General features: G+C 44.1%; 1 protein-coding gene across 1 annotated transcript; it reads left to right on the top strand.

Annotated features, from left to right (window-relative positions):
- The first annotated feature begins 10185 nt into the window (after positions 1 to 10185).
- KCNE4 (potassium voltage-gated channel subfamily E regulatory subunit 4) lies at positions 10186 to 12843 on the top strand. The gene is made up of 2 exons (XM_063131500.1): positions 10186 to 10248; positions 11508 to 12843. Exon 2 carries the CDS (start codon positions 11534 to 11536, stop codon positions 12044 to 12046), a length of 513 nt encoding a protein of 170 aa, XP_062987570.1. The 5' UTR covers positions 10186 to 10248; positions 11508 to 11533; the 3' UTR covers positions 12047 to 12843.
- Positions 12844 to 19048: the final 6205 nt, after the last annotated feature.

Here is a 19048-nt window from a genome sequence, read left to right as displayed (position 1 = left end):
GGGCTCCCCAGATGGCCATGCTGCCTCCCCCAGGCCCTACCTCCTTTCCCACAGCTGCCACTCATGGGGATGTGTGTCCTGGGCTTTGTGTTCTTTTCCCCATCGTAAAAGTGAAACTGGGGGATCATGGCATAGGGGATCTCTACACCAAGGTTTTGTTGTGCAATCATCATTGCTCATGCACACGATTTCCAGGAGCTTCACTTGACGTTGTGGTCCACCAGTCATTTCCCCACGTCACCTCCCTGCTTCTCCCATGTTATTTCTGAATGGGGAAAATGTGGCATTTTTTCAAGCTGCGCCATTAAACTGCCATCACCTGTCCTTGTACTTCTGCCACTGTGCAACAAGCTGTTTCGTGTGGGCAGTTCTTGGGGGTGTGGTTATAATGATGTCACCAGTGACAATGCTGGGGGGGGGAAGGTCACCTTGCTCCGCTGCGTCTGCGCCCTTTGGCCCCTTTGGCATTCTGCTACTGGCTGGTCTGCAGAACACAACACGGAGGACTCCCTAAGTGCAGTAGAGCAGCACTGTGGTCTCTGTTTACGATCTGCAGCCCCTCCCTTTTGCAGCCCTCCCTTACCCCACCACGCCACTCCCACCATCACCTCCATTTCTCCCTCCTTGGCATGTAAACGGAGTACCCCTAAACAGCCTGCTGTTCTCTTAATGGCGGAGCATGCTGCGGGAGGGGCCGAGGGCGGGCACGGATGACAGTGGACGCATGCCGGGCTGCAGCCAATCAGCGACTCAAGACGTTTTCTCCCGCTAGGCTATTAAGTCGCCAAGTCCTTTCTGCACCAAGAGAAGAATTACTACTCACACACATACGCGAGGAAAGCCCGAACTGTCGCTTCCACCTGCATCACGATCACACACATTACTGCGCCCCTCTGAGGTCTGCGCCCTAGGCGGTTGCCTTACTGGCCTAATGGCAGAGCCGGCTCTGTTTAACCCCTTTCCACTCAATCTCCCCATGTACTCACAAACCAGAAAAGTGCAACTGCTTGCTTTTTGGCTGAGCTGGGCTGGGGGTGGCTCAGGCAGCTGCATGGGGGTGGGGAGGGGAGGAGATGGGAAATGTTCCTTCTATGAACCTCCAAGCCTTTGACTTTTCCTGTGTTTTTCTGCATGCCCCTCTCTTTCACTATTTCCGTAAATGTGCTGCCTAAGGAAGTGGGGGAAATCCTGACTCCTGCTACTCCCTTGCCCTCCGACTGCCCTTTCCTTTCACACTGATCATAAACAGATTGCTTTGGAGAAGGGTAACAGAGGTCTGTGTACACAACGCCACGCTCCGCTCCATGCACAGAGCTGCAGGGCCAGTGGGAACTGAATGGGGACCAGCATCTCATGGATCAAGCAAACCCTGAGGATTGATGTCATCAATCCTCTTGGACTCACTAGATAGAATCTGGCAAATAAAATATACTGCAAGGAGAAGCCCCTTTCCCAAAGGGTTAATGCTGCATATTTGACAGCAGGCGGAGGAATCACAGCTTTTCAGCTCCCCGGGGAGAACATTTGCTTTAGCTCAGATTGGGTAGCAGTGATGTGTATTTTGAAGTTCCTCATCTTTTTGGAAAGCCTGTAGAATAAGAGGAGGCAAAGATTTATCAGGGAGGGGAGGGGTGGTGAACAGGTAGACTTTCCTTGTGGCAGCTGGTGGCCATTTGCTAAAGGCAGGTATTGATCTTAACTGCACTCTAATCTGGACTGGCCCTACCATAAGGCAGAGTGAGGCAACTACCACAGGCAGCTGGGATTTTTTTTTTTTTTTGACATTACGAAAGGGCAGAAAATGGTTAATTATTTAATTTACTGTCATTGTCTTTTTACCACCAGTTAACAGGTGCCTGTAGGATTTTCTACCTCAAGTGCCAAAATAACTTGAATTGGCCTTGTGCACTGTGCACTTTGAGGGGATGCAGGTGTGGGGGAGGACATCATACAATGCTCAGCCTCAGGCAGCTAAATGTCTTTGACCAGCCCTGGTTATAATGCTAGGATGCAAAATTCCTCTAGAATGGTTGGTGCTATTTCTCACATGCTCATAAGGTGGGGAAATTGGACCACTGTTGACTCACCCCTATGCTGTGTTTATGCTGGACTTTTGTTTGTTCATTTGTTTGTTATGTTTATATCCCACCTTTTCTTCCAAGGAGCTCAAGGCAGCATACATGTTCCTCCTCTCCATTTTATCCTCACAACATGCCTGTGAATTAGGTCAGTCTGAGAGTCAGTAACTGGCCCAAAGTCACCCAGTGAGCTTCATGGCCAAGTGGGGGCTTGAATCTGGGTCTCCCCGACCTCAGTCCAACACTACGTGGATTCTTGCATTGAGCAGGGGTTTGGACTCAATGGTCTTATAGCCCCCTTCAAACTCTACTATTTTATGATTCTATGATTGTACATCAGACTGGATTGTGATATGTGTGCACCATAGGTGGTGCCAAGAATCATCTACTTTTTTCTGTAGTATATGGGTAAATACTGTGGTGGTCAATTGTTCTGGCATATGTGCTACAAGTCAGATACAAAATATGAGGTCATAACACAGTAGTGTCTACTACAGAATGATTACAGCCTTCACCATGTCCTGGTGTAGTTTAGCCTCTAGACAACTGAGAGAAAAATCAGCCTAGTTGCATGCATGCTGGCAGGTGTGCCTGACAGTGATTTAGCAGTGACAGGTACCAGGAAATAGGGATCGTCCCTGATAAAAAGCGGGGTCATGTTGACACAACATGCTAAGCCACACTCAGTAGTTCAGTGTGGGTTGTTTGTTGAACCGTGGGTTAGCATGTTGTCTGAACCCAGGAAATTTTCTGCATGGTGGCTTGCTCAGACAACACGCTGATCCATGGTTTAACAACAGCTCACAGTCAACCACTGAGTATGGGTTAGTGTGCTGTGTAAACCCCATCAGAGACATCTGGAGTGAGTGATGCAATATGTGTGGAAATAAAAGTTCCTAGACTCTTGAGAAATATCCAAGCACACACTATGTGATTCAGGTCTCCTTCAGCAAAGTGCAACCAATTATGTAAATATATGAACTACATGGGAATTGCTCAGCATTTTTTATCTATTCATTCATTCCATTTGTATTCCACACTTCCTCCTGGGGCCTTCAGAACAGTGTCTTAGCCTCACAGCAACCCACTGAAGTAGGTCAGTCGGAGTGAAATGTATTGTCCAAGGCTACCCAGTAAATTTTTGAACCAAGTCAGGATTTGAATGAGGCTTTCAAATCCAAAGGCTTTCCACATCCTAATCCAACTATTGCACCATTATAATTAGGCCAATATTTTGCTTTAGGATGAAAGATTATGCAACAGATGAGGTTCTTGTTTCTCCCTCCCTCCCTCCCTCCCTCTCTCTCTTTGTCATATCATATCAGGAAATTTATGAATGAGGAGGGGGAGCAAACGGAAATGAAGGAGTATTCCCATCTGGTCTATAGACGCATGAATTATGTCAAAGTGTTCTCAGCATAGCTAACTACAACTGTTTTTGTTTCAATTGGGTAGCTAGAAACACTGTTGTAGAAATCCCCTTGCCACCAGGGAGAAATGTGGCAGTGTTTATTTGCTTTTTGATTGCTATTTTTTTTTCAAACGATGGCAGTGTTTGGGGACTGGAACTGGACTTTTCTTGCCAGGGCTAATTTCCATGAAGTCAGAAAATTCACTGGGTCAGGCAAACCTTTGGTGATTTATCAAAACATTTGCAAATCTCTGTTGGTATCTGTGGGGGAGTTGAAAAGCCAGATATGATATAGTTAAGTCAACAGTAAAGATAGTGTTATGAGACATATGGACTTAGTAAAGCAAGGCTGTAGACAAATGTTGTATCAAGTCCCAATGGACATTAATACAACATCAACAACTTCTGGGCTATTGTATGGGAAAGTGTGATAAGGGGACAAAATCAGCATATTTGAGAACAAAGCCATGTTAGTTTCAAGTGCTGGGAATGCTGTTATTCCAGTCTTTTTAATAGTTGAAGATTTGAAAGTTGTTTTATTCTGTGAAACATGCTTGTTTAACCTCTGAAGAAAGTGCCAAGACCTGGCTTGGAAATGTTCAGACTAGTGCTGTGCCAAAAAATTCTCCCATGAAAATTTCGACAATTCTCATTCAATTTGATAGAAAAGAAATTGCTTTCGAAAAGAAATTCAAGGGAGAAGAAATTTCAGAGAAATTATCATGGGTTTGGTTCAGGGTTCTTGCACTTACCTTACTTAAGAAATGGCTGAACAGTGTGTGTTTGTGTCCTGTATTTCATTGTACAATCATCTCTCTGATAGCCTGTAGCTTCCCGGGCTTCCCACACTTCCTGCCCAGGGGAAGACATCAAGAAGCAATTCCTCCCCTAGGGCCTTTTCAAATCGGGAAGTGCAGGCAGCCTGGGAGACTGTAGAGCAATGGTGAGATGTGTAATAGAAAGAAAAATACAGCCAGTAATCCCAGCCACCTCACAGTGATTAGGTAAAGTAAAAAAATACCACCAACACACATTCAAAACAAATTATAAAATGCCCTGAGTATGAGGCAGAAAAATGGAGGCCTCTTTCATAAGGGAAGAGAACTTACAGGAAATCAGAGGATGGATTTTGGCACAGCATTAGCTCCACACCTTCCTGTAGCTGCATGCAACACTGCCCCCCCCCCGCTACATGGTTTTCAGGGAAGGAGTAGTGTTGCCAGAACATGCATTATCCACGATCACACCTGAATATCAACAGTGAGACCTGAGAAATGTAATATTTGGAAGACATCAGAGAAGGGTCTTTTGAAGCGGCAGTGCAACACCCCCCCCCCCCGCAAAAAACAACAATCCCTTAGGCAAAAAAGAAAGCAGCTGTTCTACAACCCTTGCCAATGATGATGCCTAACTATGAGAAATTGTTGTAGAATTTCTCTTCGCCCTAGAGAAATTCGGTGAAATTTCTCTAACCACAAATAGGGTGGAGAATTTTGAGAGGCCACTTGTGCACTTGTTCAGACCTTATCACAGGGGAGTCTTCAAAATCCCATTGTGAAGCTGCAATGTCTTTTCACGTAAACATCCCTTCATTAGGACCAGTTGAGGCAAGACTATTTTCACATTTTTGTCCAAGATCACTGGTTTTGCTTTTGGGATGGATTATGTGATGTGCAATTTCAGGAAATAAGCAAGGAAGGTGACATTATGGCACAGTGTGGGTGGTTAGGTTTGCTCAGTGGAAAAAAGAAAGAATGTGAACACTTGCCAAATTGCCATCTAGATTTTATGAATGTTCAACTTTAATGTCTGAAGTAATTCATTCTTTTAAGGCAGGGGATAATGCAAAGCATAAAGCATGCAAGACAAGACAAGGGAAAACAGAACAGAAAAGGTATCATAATCCAGATACTTATAAAAGAAAAGACATGTTTTCACTTGCAGCCATCTGGCTGAATTCTTGCGTAGCTTCTAAACTACCTGTTTTGTTCGGAGTGGTCATTCTTTATTTGTTCATCTTTTGGAGAGAATTCTGACATTGTTGCCAGCCTGTTGCATCCCACTGTTTTCTTTGTTGCCATCCTATCTTCTTTTCAGAGAAGAAATATGCCAATTAACACACACAAATTTAAATGCAGTTGTGGCAGGAACCTGTTCGGTGCGGCAAAGCACTATTGGGGCTTTTCGGGCCTACTGTGCTTTTAATTGAAAGCTCCTTCCTTGTGCCTTTTGCCCCTTCTATTATTCCCTGTTGAGTGCAGAAGCAGGGTTACAGAAGAATAGCCTCTTAATTTGAATAGACACTCAATTACCTTTAATATAAATTGTTATTCCTGTGGTGGGCCCCCAAAGTCTTTAATCTGGCTGGTTTTGGTTCTGGCAACATAATAACACACGAGTAGCAAGGATTTTATTGCACAGTACAAAGAATTATTGCCAATGCCTTAAACTGTCATTCTGAAAATGACTAGTAATAAATATGGTAATTTATATTTATCCAACAAGTAAATAACCTGTTTCTCCCTGGGCAAAGAGGGCATAAATTATATTGAACTGGTAGTGAACAGAAGCTGCTCCCCTCCAAAGAGTTTATATAGCATGCCTGATATCCATTTGGGGTGTGCTTTCTGCCCCAGAATGATCTAGTAACCATGAACATCTGCAGAGCATTCGATCTTCCTGAGTGGAGATTGACTGCTTCTAAATCCATCAAATAATACCAGAGTGGAGACATGCCCAATTGGAGCTCTGAACATCTCCGAAATTATCCTACGTTTTTGTGTGTGTGGTGTGTCTAATTGAAAACCTCCCAATAATGAACATGGAGTGATGGGATGGGGTAGTTTTGATAATTGATATTGACATCTGTGGCTAATAAATTAGGAATTGCAATTTAAGGGTGCAAATTAATGAGATTAGGGGGTGTTTGTTTGCAAAGTGAGATTTAGAGAAGGATCTACTTGGACTGTGTGAAAGTGTTGCTGGCCTGACTGAGTAAGCTTCTACACCTGAATTGGGCAGGATGTCCTATTGGCTGGCTGGGTTTCCAGTGCAGGGGGGGGGGGTCCTCATTGTCCTCTTCTGCCTCCTCTTCCAAGCCATGCATAGAGCTGTTGTTGCCTTGACTTGTCTCGCTCCAATGCCCGACTGACAGTGGGGGAGGGGTGCTTCCTCCTCCTCGTCCTGCAAGCCTCCTGTCCTCTCTGATGATGGGCAAGCTATGTGCTGCTGTTGTGGCATTTTATCAATATAGATTTTCTTAATTATTATTGCCCTAAGCATTTCCTGCTGCTTTGTTTCCCTCACCATACAGATCAAGGCACGAGAGGTGCCTGAGAGGACATTTGAGTTGGAGTTTAAAAATTCCCTATAAATCACTGCATGCAGGGATCTGTTCCACAGTTGGCATGCCTAAAGCCCTCTTTAAAAGCTGTCACGGTGCCAATTTTCATGTGTTTATCTTTAAAACTGAGGGAGTGGAGAGCATTTCTGTTAATTCCCATTGAAGAGAATGTACCAGTTACCTGAAAATGGAATGGTTCTTCCACTGGTAATTCAATGGGTCAGAGAGAGGGACCCACTCCAGAAATTGAGGCAGAGAAACACCTCTACATAGCTCCAGCTTGAATTTAGAGGTGGAGAAGACCCACTTTGCACACCCCTACTGTCCATCTGCTTATTATGGCTGTCTCATTATAACAGATAAAAACTGTTGACCATGACCATAGCTGCCAAAGAAAAAATTGCAGTTTGTATGATCTACTGCATGCAATAGATAAAAATACTGCTATGCTTAGCCCAGTTCTCTGAGCGGTCAGAAATTTTAAGGGTGCATTGCTTGCCCAGATTCAGTTTCCCAGTCGGAATCAGATCGCTGGAAACTTAGTGGTTGGGTTTATTTACAAATATATAGTTTAAGCACAGCTGGAGGTACAGCATTAAGAACTCTGCCAGATTTTGCAATGTTTACTGCATCCAAGTCAGATTTCCAGATTCTAACTGAAAGAATCTACAAGCCAATGTAGATTTTTACAGTAAACAACTCAGCTTTCTCTGGCCCTCTTCATACAAGACTTTTATTACACACTCATGGTCAATCTCTCATGGAAATTTGTGGGTCCTTTTTATGATGTTGTCAACCTTCAGTGCCTCTCCAGTCATTTTAAAGCTTTATTCTGCCATTTTTTAACTTGCTGAAAATGCAATAATATTTCCCGGATCATGCAATATTGCAGTGCCTTCTTCTGGCTGTTTAAATAGAAGATATTGAACTTGCCTAACAAGCAATCAACCAAAAATAAATGGGGAGACGCACGTGTATTGTGCCAATTGTAATACTGCAAAGACTCCGAAAAAAGAATCTTTGGTAAGCGTGCAGGATTTCTGCTTCAATGTAGATCTTCAGAAGACCAGGTGAACACATACAGATTACCTGGAAATGTCTATTTGTGTTGACATAGAACATAAAAAAGGTCTATGTAGACTTTCCTGAGATTTCCTAGTGCTTCTTCTGTCTTTTGTCTCACTGCAAAAAATCTGTCAAGGAAAAACAAATGCAACATTGGTGCCCAGTGCCTTCTGATTGAAACCCTCCACCCGGAAGCACCCAGGAAACAGCACCAAATGCATTGCTCTTTGCTACTCTCGCTGTAGAGATTAGTAAGGCGTTCACAGTCTGCATACCATATACAGTATGATTGCTCCCAGGGACAGCTTGTCCCAGGTCGGAGCTGCAATCAAAAGCACGATCTAATGCCCACTTGCTGGGGAGTAAAGTACCAGTGAAATCAGAGGCATTTGTGTCTGCACTTCATATCAGCTGGCAATGTAAAGGGCTGTGTGTGTCTTGCTGAAAAGAGGAAAGGCATGGAATGGGTGGGGCTATGACGGGGTGGACTTAAAGCTCCCCTCCCCCACCAATGCATCTCAGGTTTGGCCTACTGGCAGAAAGCAGCTTGCACCACGAGTTCAGGCTGCTACCTGTTTCTAAGCCTTCCCCAACCTGGTGCCCTCCGCATGGTTTGGACTATAACTCCCTTCATTTTATTTATTTATTTAAAACATTTGTATCCCGCCCTATATCATTAGGATCTCACGGCGGCGTACAGATAAAAGCATACAGTATAAAAAAATAAATATACACAGCTAAAAACAAATTCAACCATGAACCAAGTTAAAACAATATATAATTTAAAAGCAGTAAAAACAATTAAAACAGTTATAAAACAATGTGCAAGCCAGGTGAATTTAACCATTAAAAGGTTAAAGCAGAATTGTGCAACTGCATCAGGGATTCATGCTGCCATTCAGAGAAATACAAGACTTTCCTTGTTAGACAAACCCTTTATAATGGTTGCGAAGCACAGGAGAGGGCCTGTCATGTAAAGGACCCACAAACTACTGTGAGTAAGCAAACTTGGAGGGCCAGGATCTCTTCTCGATCCTCCCAGACTAATTCTAACGGGCTCAAGTTAAAGAAAGCCAGATTCCAGCTGGACATCAGGAAAAACTTCCTGACTGTTAAAGCAGTACGACAATGGAATCAGTTACCTAGGGAGGTTGTGGGCTCTCCCACACTAGAGGCATTCAAGAGGCAGCTGGACAACCATCTGTCAGGGATGCTTTAGGGTGGATTCCTGCATTGAGCAGGGGGTTGGACTCGATGGCCTTGTAGGTCCCTTCCAACTCTGCTATTCTATGATTCTATGAATGCAAAATAAAGGTCTCATGCAGAAAGGCTCTTACACCTACCCAAAAAAGAGGAAGTGGACACAAATTTGTGTAAACTTTGCATACACTCATTTATTTGTTGTAATGCAAATTTGGGGGGGGGGAAGTAATGCAATTTAAATAGAAATACAATACATCTCACCATATGGGGAAGACTGGGGACAGGTGAGCTGTGTGCTGTTCTGACTGCTGCCCAGGCTCTTCTGCCCTCCCTTGATATAATTCTTTAAGGCCTAATCTACACTAAGCAGGATATTGCGGTATGAAAGCATTATAAAAGCTGTATATAAAAGGCAGGAGCCACACCAAGCAGGATATAGTGGTATGAAAGTGGTATATGGTATGTGTCAATGGGCCCATACCGCTATAAAGCAGTAGTGTGGCTCCTGCCTTTTATATACCGCTTTCATGCCTCTTTCATAGTGCAATATCCTGCTTGGTGCAGATTAGGCCTTTGATTTGCACTGGATAACCCTTCAAATAGAGGACGTCTTCAAACAGAAGGCGATCCTCTGGCATCTTTTCAAATGGAGGACTTTCCTCTGTAAAGTAGGGAACGTGGTCACCTACAACCAGGACAATTGCATAGTAATAATAATAATAATAATCCATGCGTATAGCCATGAAAGAGGTTTTTTTTACCCCCTAATTATCCTTGCTGTATTGCCTGGCACAATTTGCATCATTCATCATTGGTGTGTGTGTGTGTGTGTGTGTGTTTGCCTGAGAGAAGCGTTTGTGTCCAAACCCTCTGGCTCTGGCTTTGTTTAGGAAAGAGCAACTCAGCATTCCCACCCATTTTCCATTTTCCAGACATGTCAGGAATCCAAGCAGTTAAACTGCAAGCCTTTGAGTTCATGCACTGACTTCAGCCTGCAGTTATTGTAAACTCTGGGTCATGTGACGAAACTTGTCTTCAGAGGCTATTAATTCTGGCAGCAGCCGGACAAAGTTTCAGAACTCAGGAATCTGCCAGATGAAACAGTCTTCTTGGAGCATTGGGAAGCACGAAATTATTTGCAGACTCACGTAAGTTGTTCACAGCCTTTCTTTCTTTGCTTCATAGCACTGGCTATAATAACATGGGACGACACTGGGAAGCTATAAAAATTCACTAGGCTTCAATTCAATAAGCTTGTCTGATACTAAGCTTCTGTCCCCAACTTTCTGCCTCTCACATTTATGCATTTCTTGTATTTTAGAATGCCTTTTTCTGCCTTTGTTAATTCGTGATCACGTACTCCATCTGTAGTGCTCCCTGATGCATGGCCTTTAGACAAAACTGAAGGACTTGCTCAGGTGGAAAGCTAAGCCTGTGAAGTTCTATGTATTTTCAGAAGAAAAGGAACAATTCTGAAAAGTCTTATGATCGTTGGCATAATGTTTAGCATTTAGATTTTCAGTGTTCAAACCACTGCGTACAATTTGTCTCAGCATATCATGCAGGAACCTGGGAAAAACAGTGGGTGTTATCATCCCCATATTACAGATGGGGGGTGGGAGGTGAGATTTGAACTAGGGACTTGCCAGTTCATATTCTTAGACCACAATACTATAGGAGCAGCACACTTCAGGTTTGTGAAATCTAGAACCCTGAGATCCCTGGAGCAAAAGTTATAGGGTGAGGCAGATGAGGCTTTTATTGTGCAATTGCCCTGCTTCATTCATCAAAATTTACGGGAGGTTCAGATGATGATGTCTTCCATTTGTAAGCCTCTGGATCTCATTCAGAGATCTAACCCTAGATCCCAATCTACCTTCTACCCACTCTTGCTGTACTAACAAGCTCTCATAGAATTGAAGAACTGAAAGAGGCACAAGGCTGGGCCACAGCATAGTGGCAGAGCACAAAGGGATCTCCAGATAAAAAGGATCAAGTAGCAGGTGATGGAAAAGGCCGCTTCCTGAGACCCTGGAGAGCCACTGCTATTCAACCCTGATGAATAGTCTCACCTGGCTAAGGCAGCTTCCTAGGTTCATTGCAACTAAGCTCCAGTAAACCTCCCTCCTTAAATGTTCCTATTCTATTAAGGGTGCAATTCTATTCATGTTCAGATAGAAAAAAGCCCTACAACTCTCAGCTGGCTCCCAGTTGTAGGACTCCCCCCCCCCCCCGCCCATCTAAACATGCATAGGATTGCACCCTAAATTGCTTAATTCTGCCCAGAATATTAATGCATTTCTAATGGAAATCAAGGATCATCTGTTCATATCTGACTAGGATTAATTTGTGCCCTCCAAGATCTGATTTCTGGTTTTTCTCATGCTAAACCCATTTCTTCTTCCAGGTTCTGACTTTCCACTGAGAGCTTTGATGTTCACAATGGATCATCCCAACATGACCCAGCCCATGCTTGCTGCCGAAAGTGCCGGCCCTGCTGCTTCCACTCTTGAGAAGGGTGGAGGGAATGGAAACGAATACTTCTATATCCTGATCGTGATGTCCTTCTATGGGATCTTCCTGATGGGAATCATGTTGGGCTACATGAAGTCCAAGAGAAAAGAAAAGAAATCCAACCTGCTGCTGCTCTACCAAGATGAGGAGAGGGCATGGGGACAAGCTGTCAAGCCCTTGCCTACTGTCTCGGGACTGAGGTCCGTCCAGATTCCCATGATGTTCAGCATGCTGCAAGAGAGCATGGCGCCGGCTCTCTCCTGCACCCTCTGCTCCATGGAGGGCAGCAGTGTGAGCGAGTCTTCCTTGCCAGATGTTCACCTCACCATTGAAGAAGAAGTGGCTGATGCCGAACTGGGGGAAACGGCCAAAGCGGCTCTCCTCCATGACAGCAGCGAAGGCTCTTCAGAAAGCATCCACCAGAATTCCTAGCATTTGCTGGCTCTGGAGACGCAGCATCTTTTGAACGAGTAGAACTGGAGGCAAACAATTCCCTGTTTTTGCCTCCTGCCTTGATTCATCTACTGCTAGGGATGAAAGGGATGACCGTTATGTTGCTGGAAGCAGGAAGGGGAGGTAGCAAATACACATATAATGTATAATAGAATGTCTTTCTTATTAAAGACGCAAAGAAAATCTCTCCCCTGGCAAAATACGTTTGCCTAGGCACTGCTTGCTTCAACATTCTGCAAATGTCTGGGAAGTAATTGAGAATCTCTAAGCGGCTGTTTTGTGAATGACCTGTGTTTTGACAGCCAGCCTCATGGATTTGTGCTTATGAATATTTTACCCTACAAAACTGCAAAATTCCCTGAGGAGGCTTCCCGAATCTAAAAGTGACTGGTTAAGAAGAGATATTTGTCTTAGAAATGTGTTCACCGGGAGAGGGATAATGCCATGCAAAAGGAAGATCTTTGTTCAATCAATGGCTAAGCAGAAGCACACTTGAATTAAATCTTAACTCTCAGATAAATGGGATTAAGTAGGCTCACGTGGGTATATTAGAGCAAAACTTGCCTTTCCAGGCCAGAGTGGTATGAACAACAATGAAAGAAATAAAGCAACATGCAGTTAAATCACCAGAGACGGTGATCACAATTCACGGTGCCACTCAACCTCCCTTTATTTTAGTGGTATTAAAAGAGGGGAGCCGGGGCAACTCAGTGAAATGGAATGAAGCTCTGCAGACCCAGGTCCCATGGCTTCCAATTCTGCAAAATCAAATGAGGATCAGGGATAGGCTTGCATAATTCATTTTGCATGCATGTCTGTATCTTGATTTTTTATGAAGAATATTTGCCCCCCCCCCCCCCCCCGGCAATGACTGATGAATTTGCTAATTAGAACTCAAACCATACTTTAAGCTTCTAAATAAACCTTCTCCAACCTGTCACCCTCGAGATGTGTTGGACTGCAACTCCCATCAACCATGCTGAGTGATGGGAATGTAGTCCAACATGTCTAGAGGGAACCGGGTTGGGGAAGGCTGTTCTAAAGAGATGAGGCAAATCAGGCTTCAGGGTTGCTTGTCTACTTTTGTTTTCCATCAGCTCTATACTCCTTCTCTTTCTAGAGTGCCAGGGGCCTCTGGACATAGAATGTGACCTGGAACTGCCAATGCAGACATGTCACTAAACCATCATTAGCCCAGAGCGTTCTAGTCCACTGGTTGTTGCAAACTGTACTTTGTCAGTTCAGATGCCAGGTCAAAGCTGAACTTAAGCTTTTTGGGACCATAGTTTGGCATGACGACTGCACTGCACTGCATTTTGTGTGTGTTTTATCAATACTCAGGCATCGCTAGTTAAGCTGCCACACACTTTTCATAAAGGTTGTAACACCTACATTTGACAATCACGCGTTGCACTTGACAATGTCAGCGGTGTTTGCCTTGGTCCTGTAAGTATGAGAACAAAAACGCTGCCAAAATGCCTCGCTGGGTTTTCTGCATTAAATAGCATGGGAACGCGTTCATTGCTATGGGATACAGTCTGGGAAAACAGAGCATGAAAAGGAAACAGGCACAAATGAGGCAAAAGCCCCACTTTTAACTTCCGTTTTAAGACCTCTGCTCAAAATTCAGTATGAATGGAGCTGATCTAATGCCATGGATCAAAGAGAACTGTTGCTGCGCCTTTCTGATGTCACAGGGGATAGTTTTGTTTATTAGAGGGCCCCCGTTGTTCACTGATGACTGGCTGCAAATCTCATTAAAGCGCAATGGGAATATTTCTATTGACTCTGCTGAGCAACTCCTGAATACAAACTTTGGGTTACTTTATTCCAAGAGGGGCTGATCTAAGTTTTCAAAGAAGCCAAATTACTTTTGGCATTTTGCCTGGAATCACTTGAATCCTGAAACTTTCCAACTTGGACTGACATTTCAGTTGTCACGTTTTCCATTGCTTTATACTCATTTCTTTTATTTGAGTACAAAACTTTGTAACTGTCTTCTTCTTCTTCTTCTTCTTCTTCTTCTTCTTCTTCTTCTTCTTCTTCTTCTTCTTCTTCTTCTTCTTCTTCTTCTTCTTCTTCTCCTCCTCCTCCTCCTCCTCCTCCTCCTCCTCCTCCTCCTCCTCCGACAATTGTGTATATACTTTGATACTAAGCTGTATATATTTTGTCGTATGTATTTAAGTTTAACTGTTTCTTTCTGATGACACTAATTTTTATTTAAATAAAGAGATCACTTTTGTGATTTTATGTGGCATTGTCTCATTACTCCAAAGAAGCCTTCTGTGACTCAGGATTCTCTGAATCAAATCTTACTTCTGCCATGAACTCCTGTCTTCAACAAACCTCTCCTCACTCACTCCCCTCCCCTCCCCTCCCCTCTCTTTCAACCCCACCCCTTGCAGTATGGGGATAAGTTTGTTGTACATATTACAAAATAATAGCCTGGTTCACACATAAAGCTAACCCAGGGTATGGGTGGTTGAATTCTGGGTTGTCATGTTGTGGGAATGCAGCCACAACCATGATTTGTTAATCATGAACAGCCCAGAAAGAAAACCAATAGTTTGTTGTTGGGTTACACAGTGAATACTGAAGATCTTTTCACACAACCATGGTGAGTGACTGCATCTGGGGGAGGGACTTACCTAAATTAATTTGAATGACTGCAGGTAGCCTACATGTCTACAACTGTATGTGCACAGAGCTCTTTCCACATGGTTAGGACCTCAAATAAATAGGTTCAGGGACTGGGTTTGCTGCCATGAATTTGTGTTCATGATTCTGTTTACCAGGATTGTATAATCCCAAAAGGACTAGTTTATAGTTTAGTTTATTTAATGCTTGCAGATATAGCCAGCTTCACGCAGGCTGGAATAGCCCTTAGTTTGATACAATGGAGCCTTCAAGCACATTTATGCAGAATTGGCCACAATGAGCCTGCCTTGGCTGAGTAAAGATGCAGCTGATGGCACCTGTAGGCACAACCCCTGCAATGGTGCACTTCCTTAGCCCACTGAGGAAGATCTCTGACCTTTCCATCCTTCTGGGGGTGGGTGGGTGGGCGCTTGTCTCAATGCATGGGGGAGGAGGCAGCTGTATAACTGTGTCCCTTAGACCACACCCTGTGACTTCAAAGTGTATCACCTGCAAAACTATGTATTCTACTTGGGACTATGCATTCTACTTCCACCTAGTGACCAAAGGTGGTACTGTAGTCTTCCAACACATAGACATATTAAAATTAATTAAAATTATTCAATTTGTTGTTGTTTTTAAAAACCAAATAACTCTGATGGGCACACTCTTAGGAACCCCTTAGTATGCATGCCAAGTTTTGGGCATTTGTTAGGGTTCCTTATCTTTAAACTGGTATTGGATAGGACAACACTTCAAATATAGGACGGTCCTCTCTGGCAGCCCTTCAAACAGAGAACTGTCTACTACAAAAGAGGACACATGACCACCCTATGACATGCCGTGGAGGAAGTGTGACCGGGCTAAGCTACAGTAAAAGCCAAACTGAGTCCCTGGACTTGCTGAGTAATGACTGAAAAGGACTGCGACAGATAGGGTTGTTTTTTCGGTGATGAGGCCAGGCCTCCTGTCAGAAAGTTTGTAGTGATGGGGCAATGGAGATATAATTGCAAAACAGCCAGAACATGAATACTGTTAGTAGTGTTTAAAGTTATTTAATTGGACACTAAGCTTTCAGGTAGAATACTGCCTGCACACTTTTCCTTATATTACCAGAAGAAGAAGAGACAGAGCAGGCTTCCACAACCTGGGGCCATTCAGATGTGTTGAACTAGAACTCCCATGCCACAGGTCTACTAGGCATGCTGGGTGGAAATTGTATGACTTGTAGTCCAATACATCTAAAGGCCCCCTGTTGGAGAAGGCTAACATAGATAATTATTTTTTTTAAAATGGGAGACTGTGCAGGGGGCTGGGATAACATTGAGAGGCCAGGCCTGCACTAGGACAACCTTGATTACCACAAAACTCTTGCAGCCAGAGTGCCTGGTCCTCCCATATATATAGATGACTTCTGGTGAAGTCAAAACAAACTGAGCCAGATCTGGATATGACACTTTGAAAATGTTTTGAAAACTGTATGTGGAGTGTGTCTTGGATCCCAACAGTTGTTACCACTGTTATAAACTGTTTTAAAGCAGTAGTATAGATCCTGCCCTGGTTGGCTAGCCAGCCCTCTGAGGACCAGGTAGAAAAATATAACCTATTTACCTGTGACCACAAACCTTCCCCCTCCTCCAGTGATGTTTGGAAGGGAACATTTCACTTATTTGTCTGTAGGTGCTCTTTTTAATGACTGAAATATGTCTTTCCTTTCTAATTCTTGTGTGGATTACAGCTCATGAGCTCTTCAGTGGCACACATACAGACACACATTTGTTAGGTTCGCCATGTATCCTACTCTACAGAGGACATTCCGCTATTGGAAGATGTGTGTTGTTGTTTTTGAAAGGCTGACTGGCTCAAGTCAAGTTCTCTCTAAGAAGGGAAATCAGGGGCCTTGGTGTTGCCCCTCAAGAGTTAGCAGGTGGGGAGCAGACTGAGAACCCACACTGGTCACCAGGTCATAGTCTATGGTGAGATGTATTGCATTTCTCTTGAAGTTCTAGTGATTGTTTCCAAATTTGCATTTGTACACATGAATCAGCATTTGCAAAAAATGCAAACCTGTGTCTTCCCATGCCTTCTTATCTGGTGATTTTTCTTCTCTTTTTTCTATACACATGGATTAGCATGTGCCAAAATATGCAAATCTATCTTTGTCTCTTTTTTGAATGCAGGTTAAAATCCTAGTAATCAGCTGTAGGGACAGAAAGCTCTGGCGTGGGCTGGTCCATGAAATCACAGAGTCCGAAGCGACTGAATGAATAAACAACAACAACAAATTCTTTCTCCCAGGCAGATAAGGAGAGACCATGGGGAAGGGGCTGTGGCTCAATTGTAGAGCACATGCTTTGCATACAGGAGGTCACAGGTTCAATTCCTGGGATCTACAGGTAGGGGCTGCTGCCAATCAGTGTTGACAGTACTGGGCTAGAAGGACCAGTGGTCTGGATTAGTATAAGGCAGCATCCTGTATTTCTATATGCAGAGTTTTAACCTTTCTGAAAAGGCTCCATGGATGCATGACCATTAATGGTAGCAATGAACCCAGAAATGTAGGGCAGAGAATGCAGAAAGGTCCCACAGACCTCTCTTCCTGCAAAGTGTGTCAATAGCACTTTCTCAGTCCAAACATGAAAGATGTTGCTGCAACTGCATTGTCCGTCGAAAAGCTTGCCACAAGCCTTGTCTCCAAAAAGGTAGAGGAACTACAGAGAAAGCACTGCAAAATTGTGGTTTAGCAGCAATAATCTCTGGCTTCGCTGTAGTAACTTACTGTGTGACTTAATGACATCATTTCCAGATAAAAAAGCTCAGGCAGAAGCATCCATACTATAAGCCGATGTGAGTCAATGGGATAAGGCACGTCATAAATCTAAACACATTTGAAAGGTCACATTCACATGAAATTCTGCTCTGGCCCTTTTGATACTTCAATGGAGAAGTGCAGAAAAGTAGGTGACCCATGAGAAAATGTTTGTGTGGTCATTCCCACACGGCATCCTTCCTTAACCTGGTACCTTCCAGTTGTGTTGGACTACTGTGCTGGTTCCCAGTTTCTAGGCTCCATCACACCTACTTTTTTTTTCTTGGTTTGCCTGTGCAATTTCCACCTCCGTTTCATTAGCGGGTCAAGCTAATGGTCCCTTTCATGTGTGTTTGTGATATTGCCACTGTACCAGTGAAATCTCTTTTCACTTGTTTGCTCTCCCACTCCTCCTTGCCCTCCCCTGCCCCTTCCCTTCCTTCTCCAGTTCATTGGTTCTTGTCAATCAATTGAGTCAGCACAAGCCCATTTGTTTGACATAGCGTGCTGGAGGAGGAGAACCGCCCTGCCCTCCTCTTTCATCAGCAAGAACTCCCTTCAAAGCACACGCCCCAACAAAGGACATAGTGCGAGGATGGCAATACATGGGTCTGGAAGGGTGCTTTCATACCACTTGGAGGAAATAAATCAGACTTTCCCTGCCCTAGAAAAACACAGAAAATGGAAGGGAAGAGGCTGGGTGACTGCAAGACAGTCATGATATCATGTGAGTACCGTGCTGCAAAATGTCAAACCAGGCATGATGAGAGTGTGATAAAATGCTGGTGTGATGGAGCCCTAAGGGCTCTTGTGCAAGATACGGTAACAAAGTCAGTTTATGCTGCATGTACCATTAAGAGCAACCCCTAGTAGGAGAGCTATCTGTGGAGAGTTGGGGCCAGAAAGCCAGAGAGGCTTCTGGGAGTAAGCAGGCCTGTGTGTGTATGGAATGGAGTTTCAAGGACTAGTTTGTGTTCCAAAAGAAAAATCCAAATGAAGCATCTATGTTTCTAAGCTGGAACGCTGTCCTCTCTAAAACATAACCTGCCTGGCTAAGCTGTTGAGTAGGCCAAATTGCTGGGCTCCATCTCTCACCATCTTTGCCATAATCTGCTATTGCTCCTCCTCCTCCTCTATCTCATCATTACTACCACTTGTTTGCTTGATAGGAGCAAGTAGGCAGGGGCATGATCTGCTGTTCCACCTGTGCGTCACCACTGTTGTCTGGGCTGGAACAATAGACAGGTGAATCGGGGGTTGCAACGGTGAAGAGGAAGAGCAGCTCTAGGAGGCTCTTGTCAGTGGGCTCTTGCTGGGGTGTGGGCCCTCAGCAGGTGCCCAACCAGGCCTACCCTTGATGCTGGCCCTGACTCTCATCATCCCCAGACAGCATGTAGTCCAACACGTTTGGAGGCTACCAAGATGGCGACGGCTGCTGCATTCTAAGAAGTTCTCCCGAGAGAGCCCTGTTCCCATTGCGATCTTCTGGAAGAAAATGTCAGGGCTATGTAAGGAAAAGTGACAGCCCCAAAGTT

This window comes from Elgaria multicarinata, chromosome 8 (genome assembly GCF_023053635.1).
Source record: "Elgaria multicarinata webbii isolate HBS135686 ecotype San Diego chromosome 8, rElgMul1.1.pri, whole genome shotgun sequence".
NCBI lineage: Eukaryota > Metazoa > Chordata > Lepidosauria > Squamata > Anguidae > Elgaria > Elgaria multicarinata.
The sequence above is the reverse complement of the archived record's forward strand: the minus strand, read 5'-3'. Positions and strand labels throughout refer to the sequence as shown.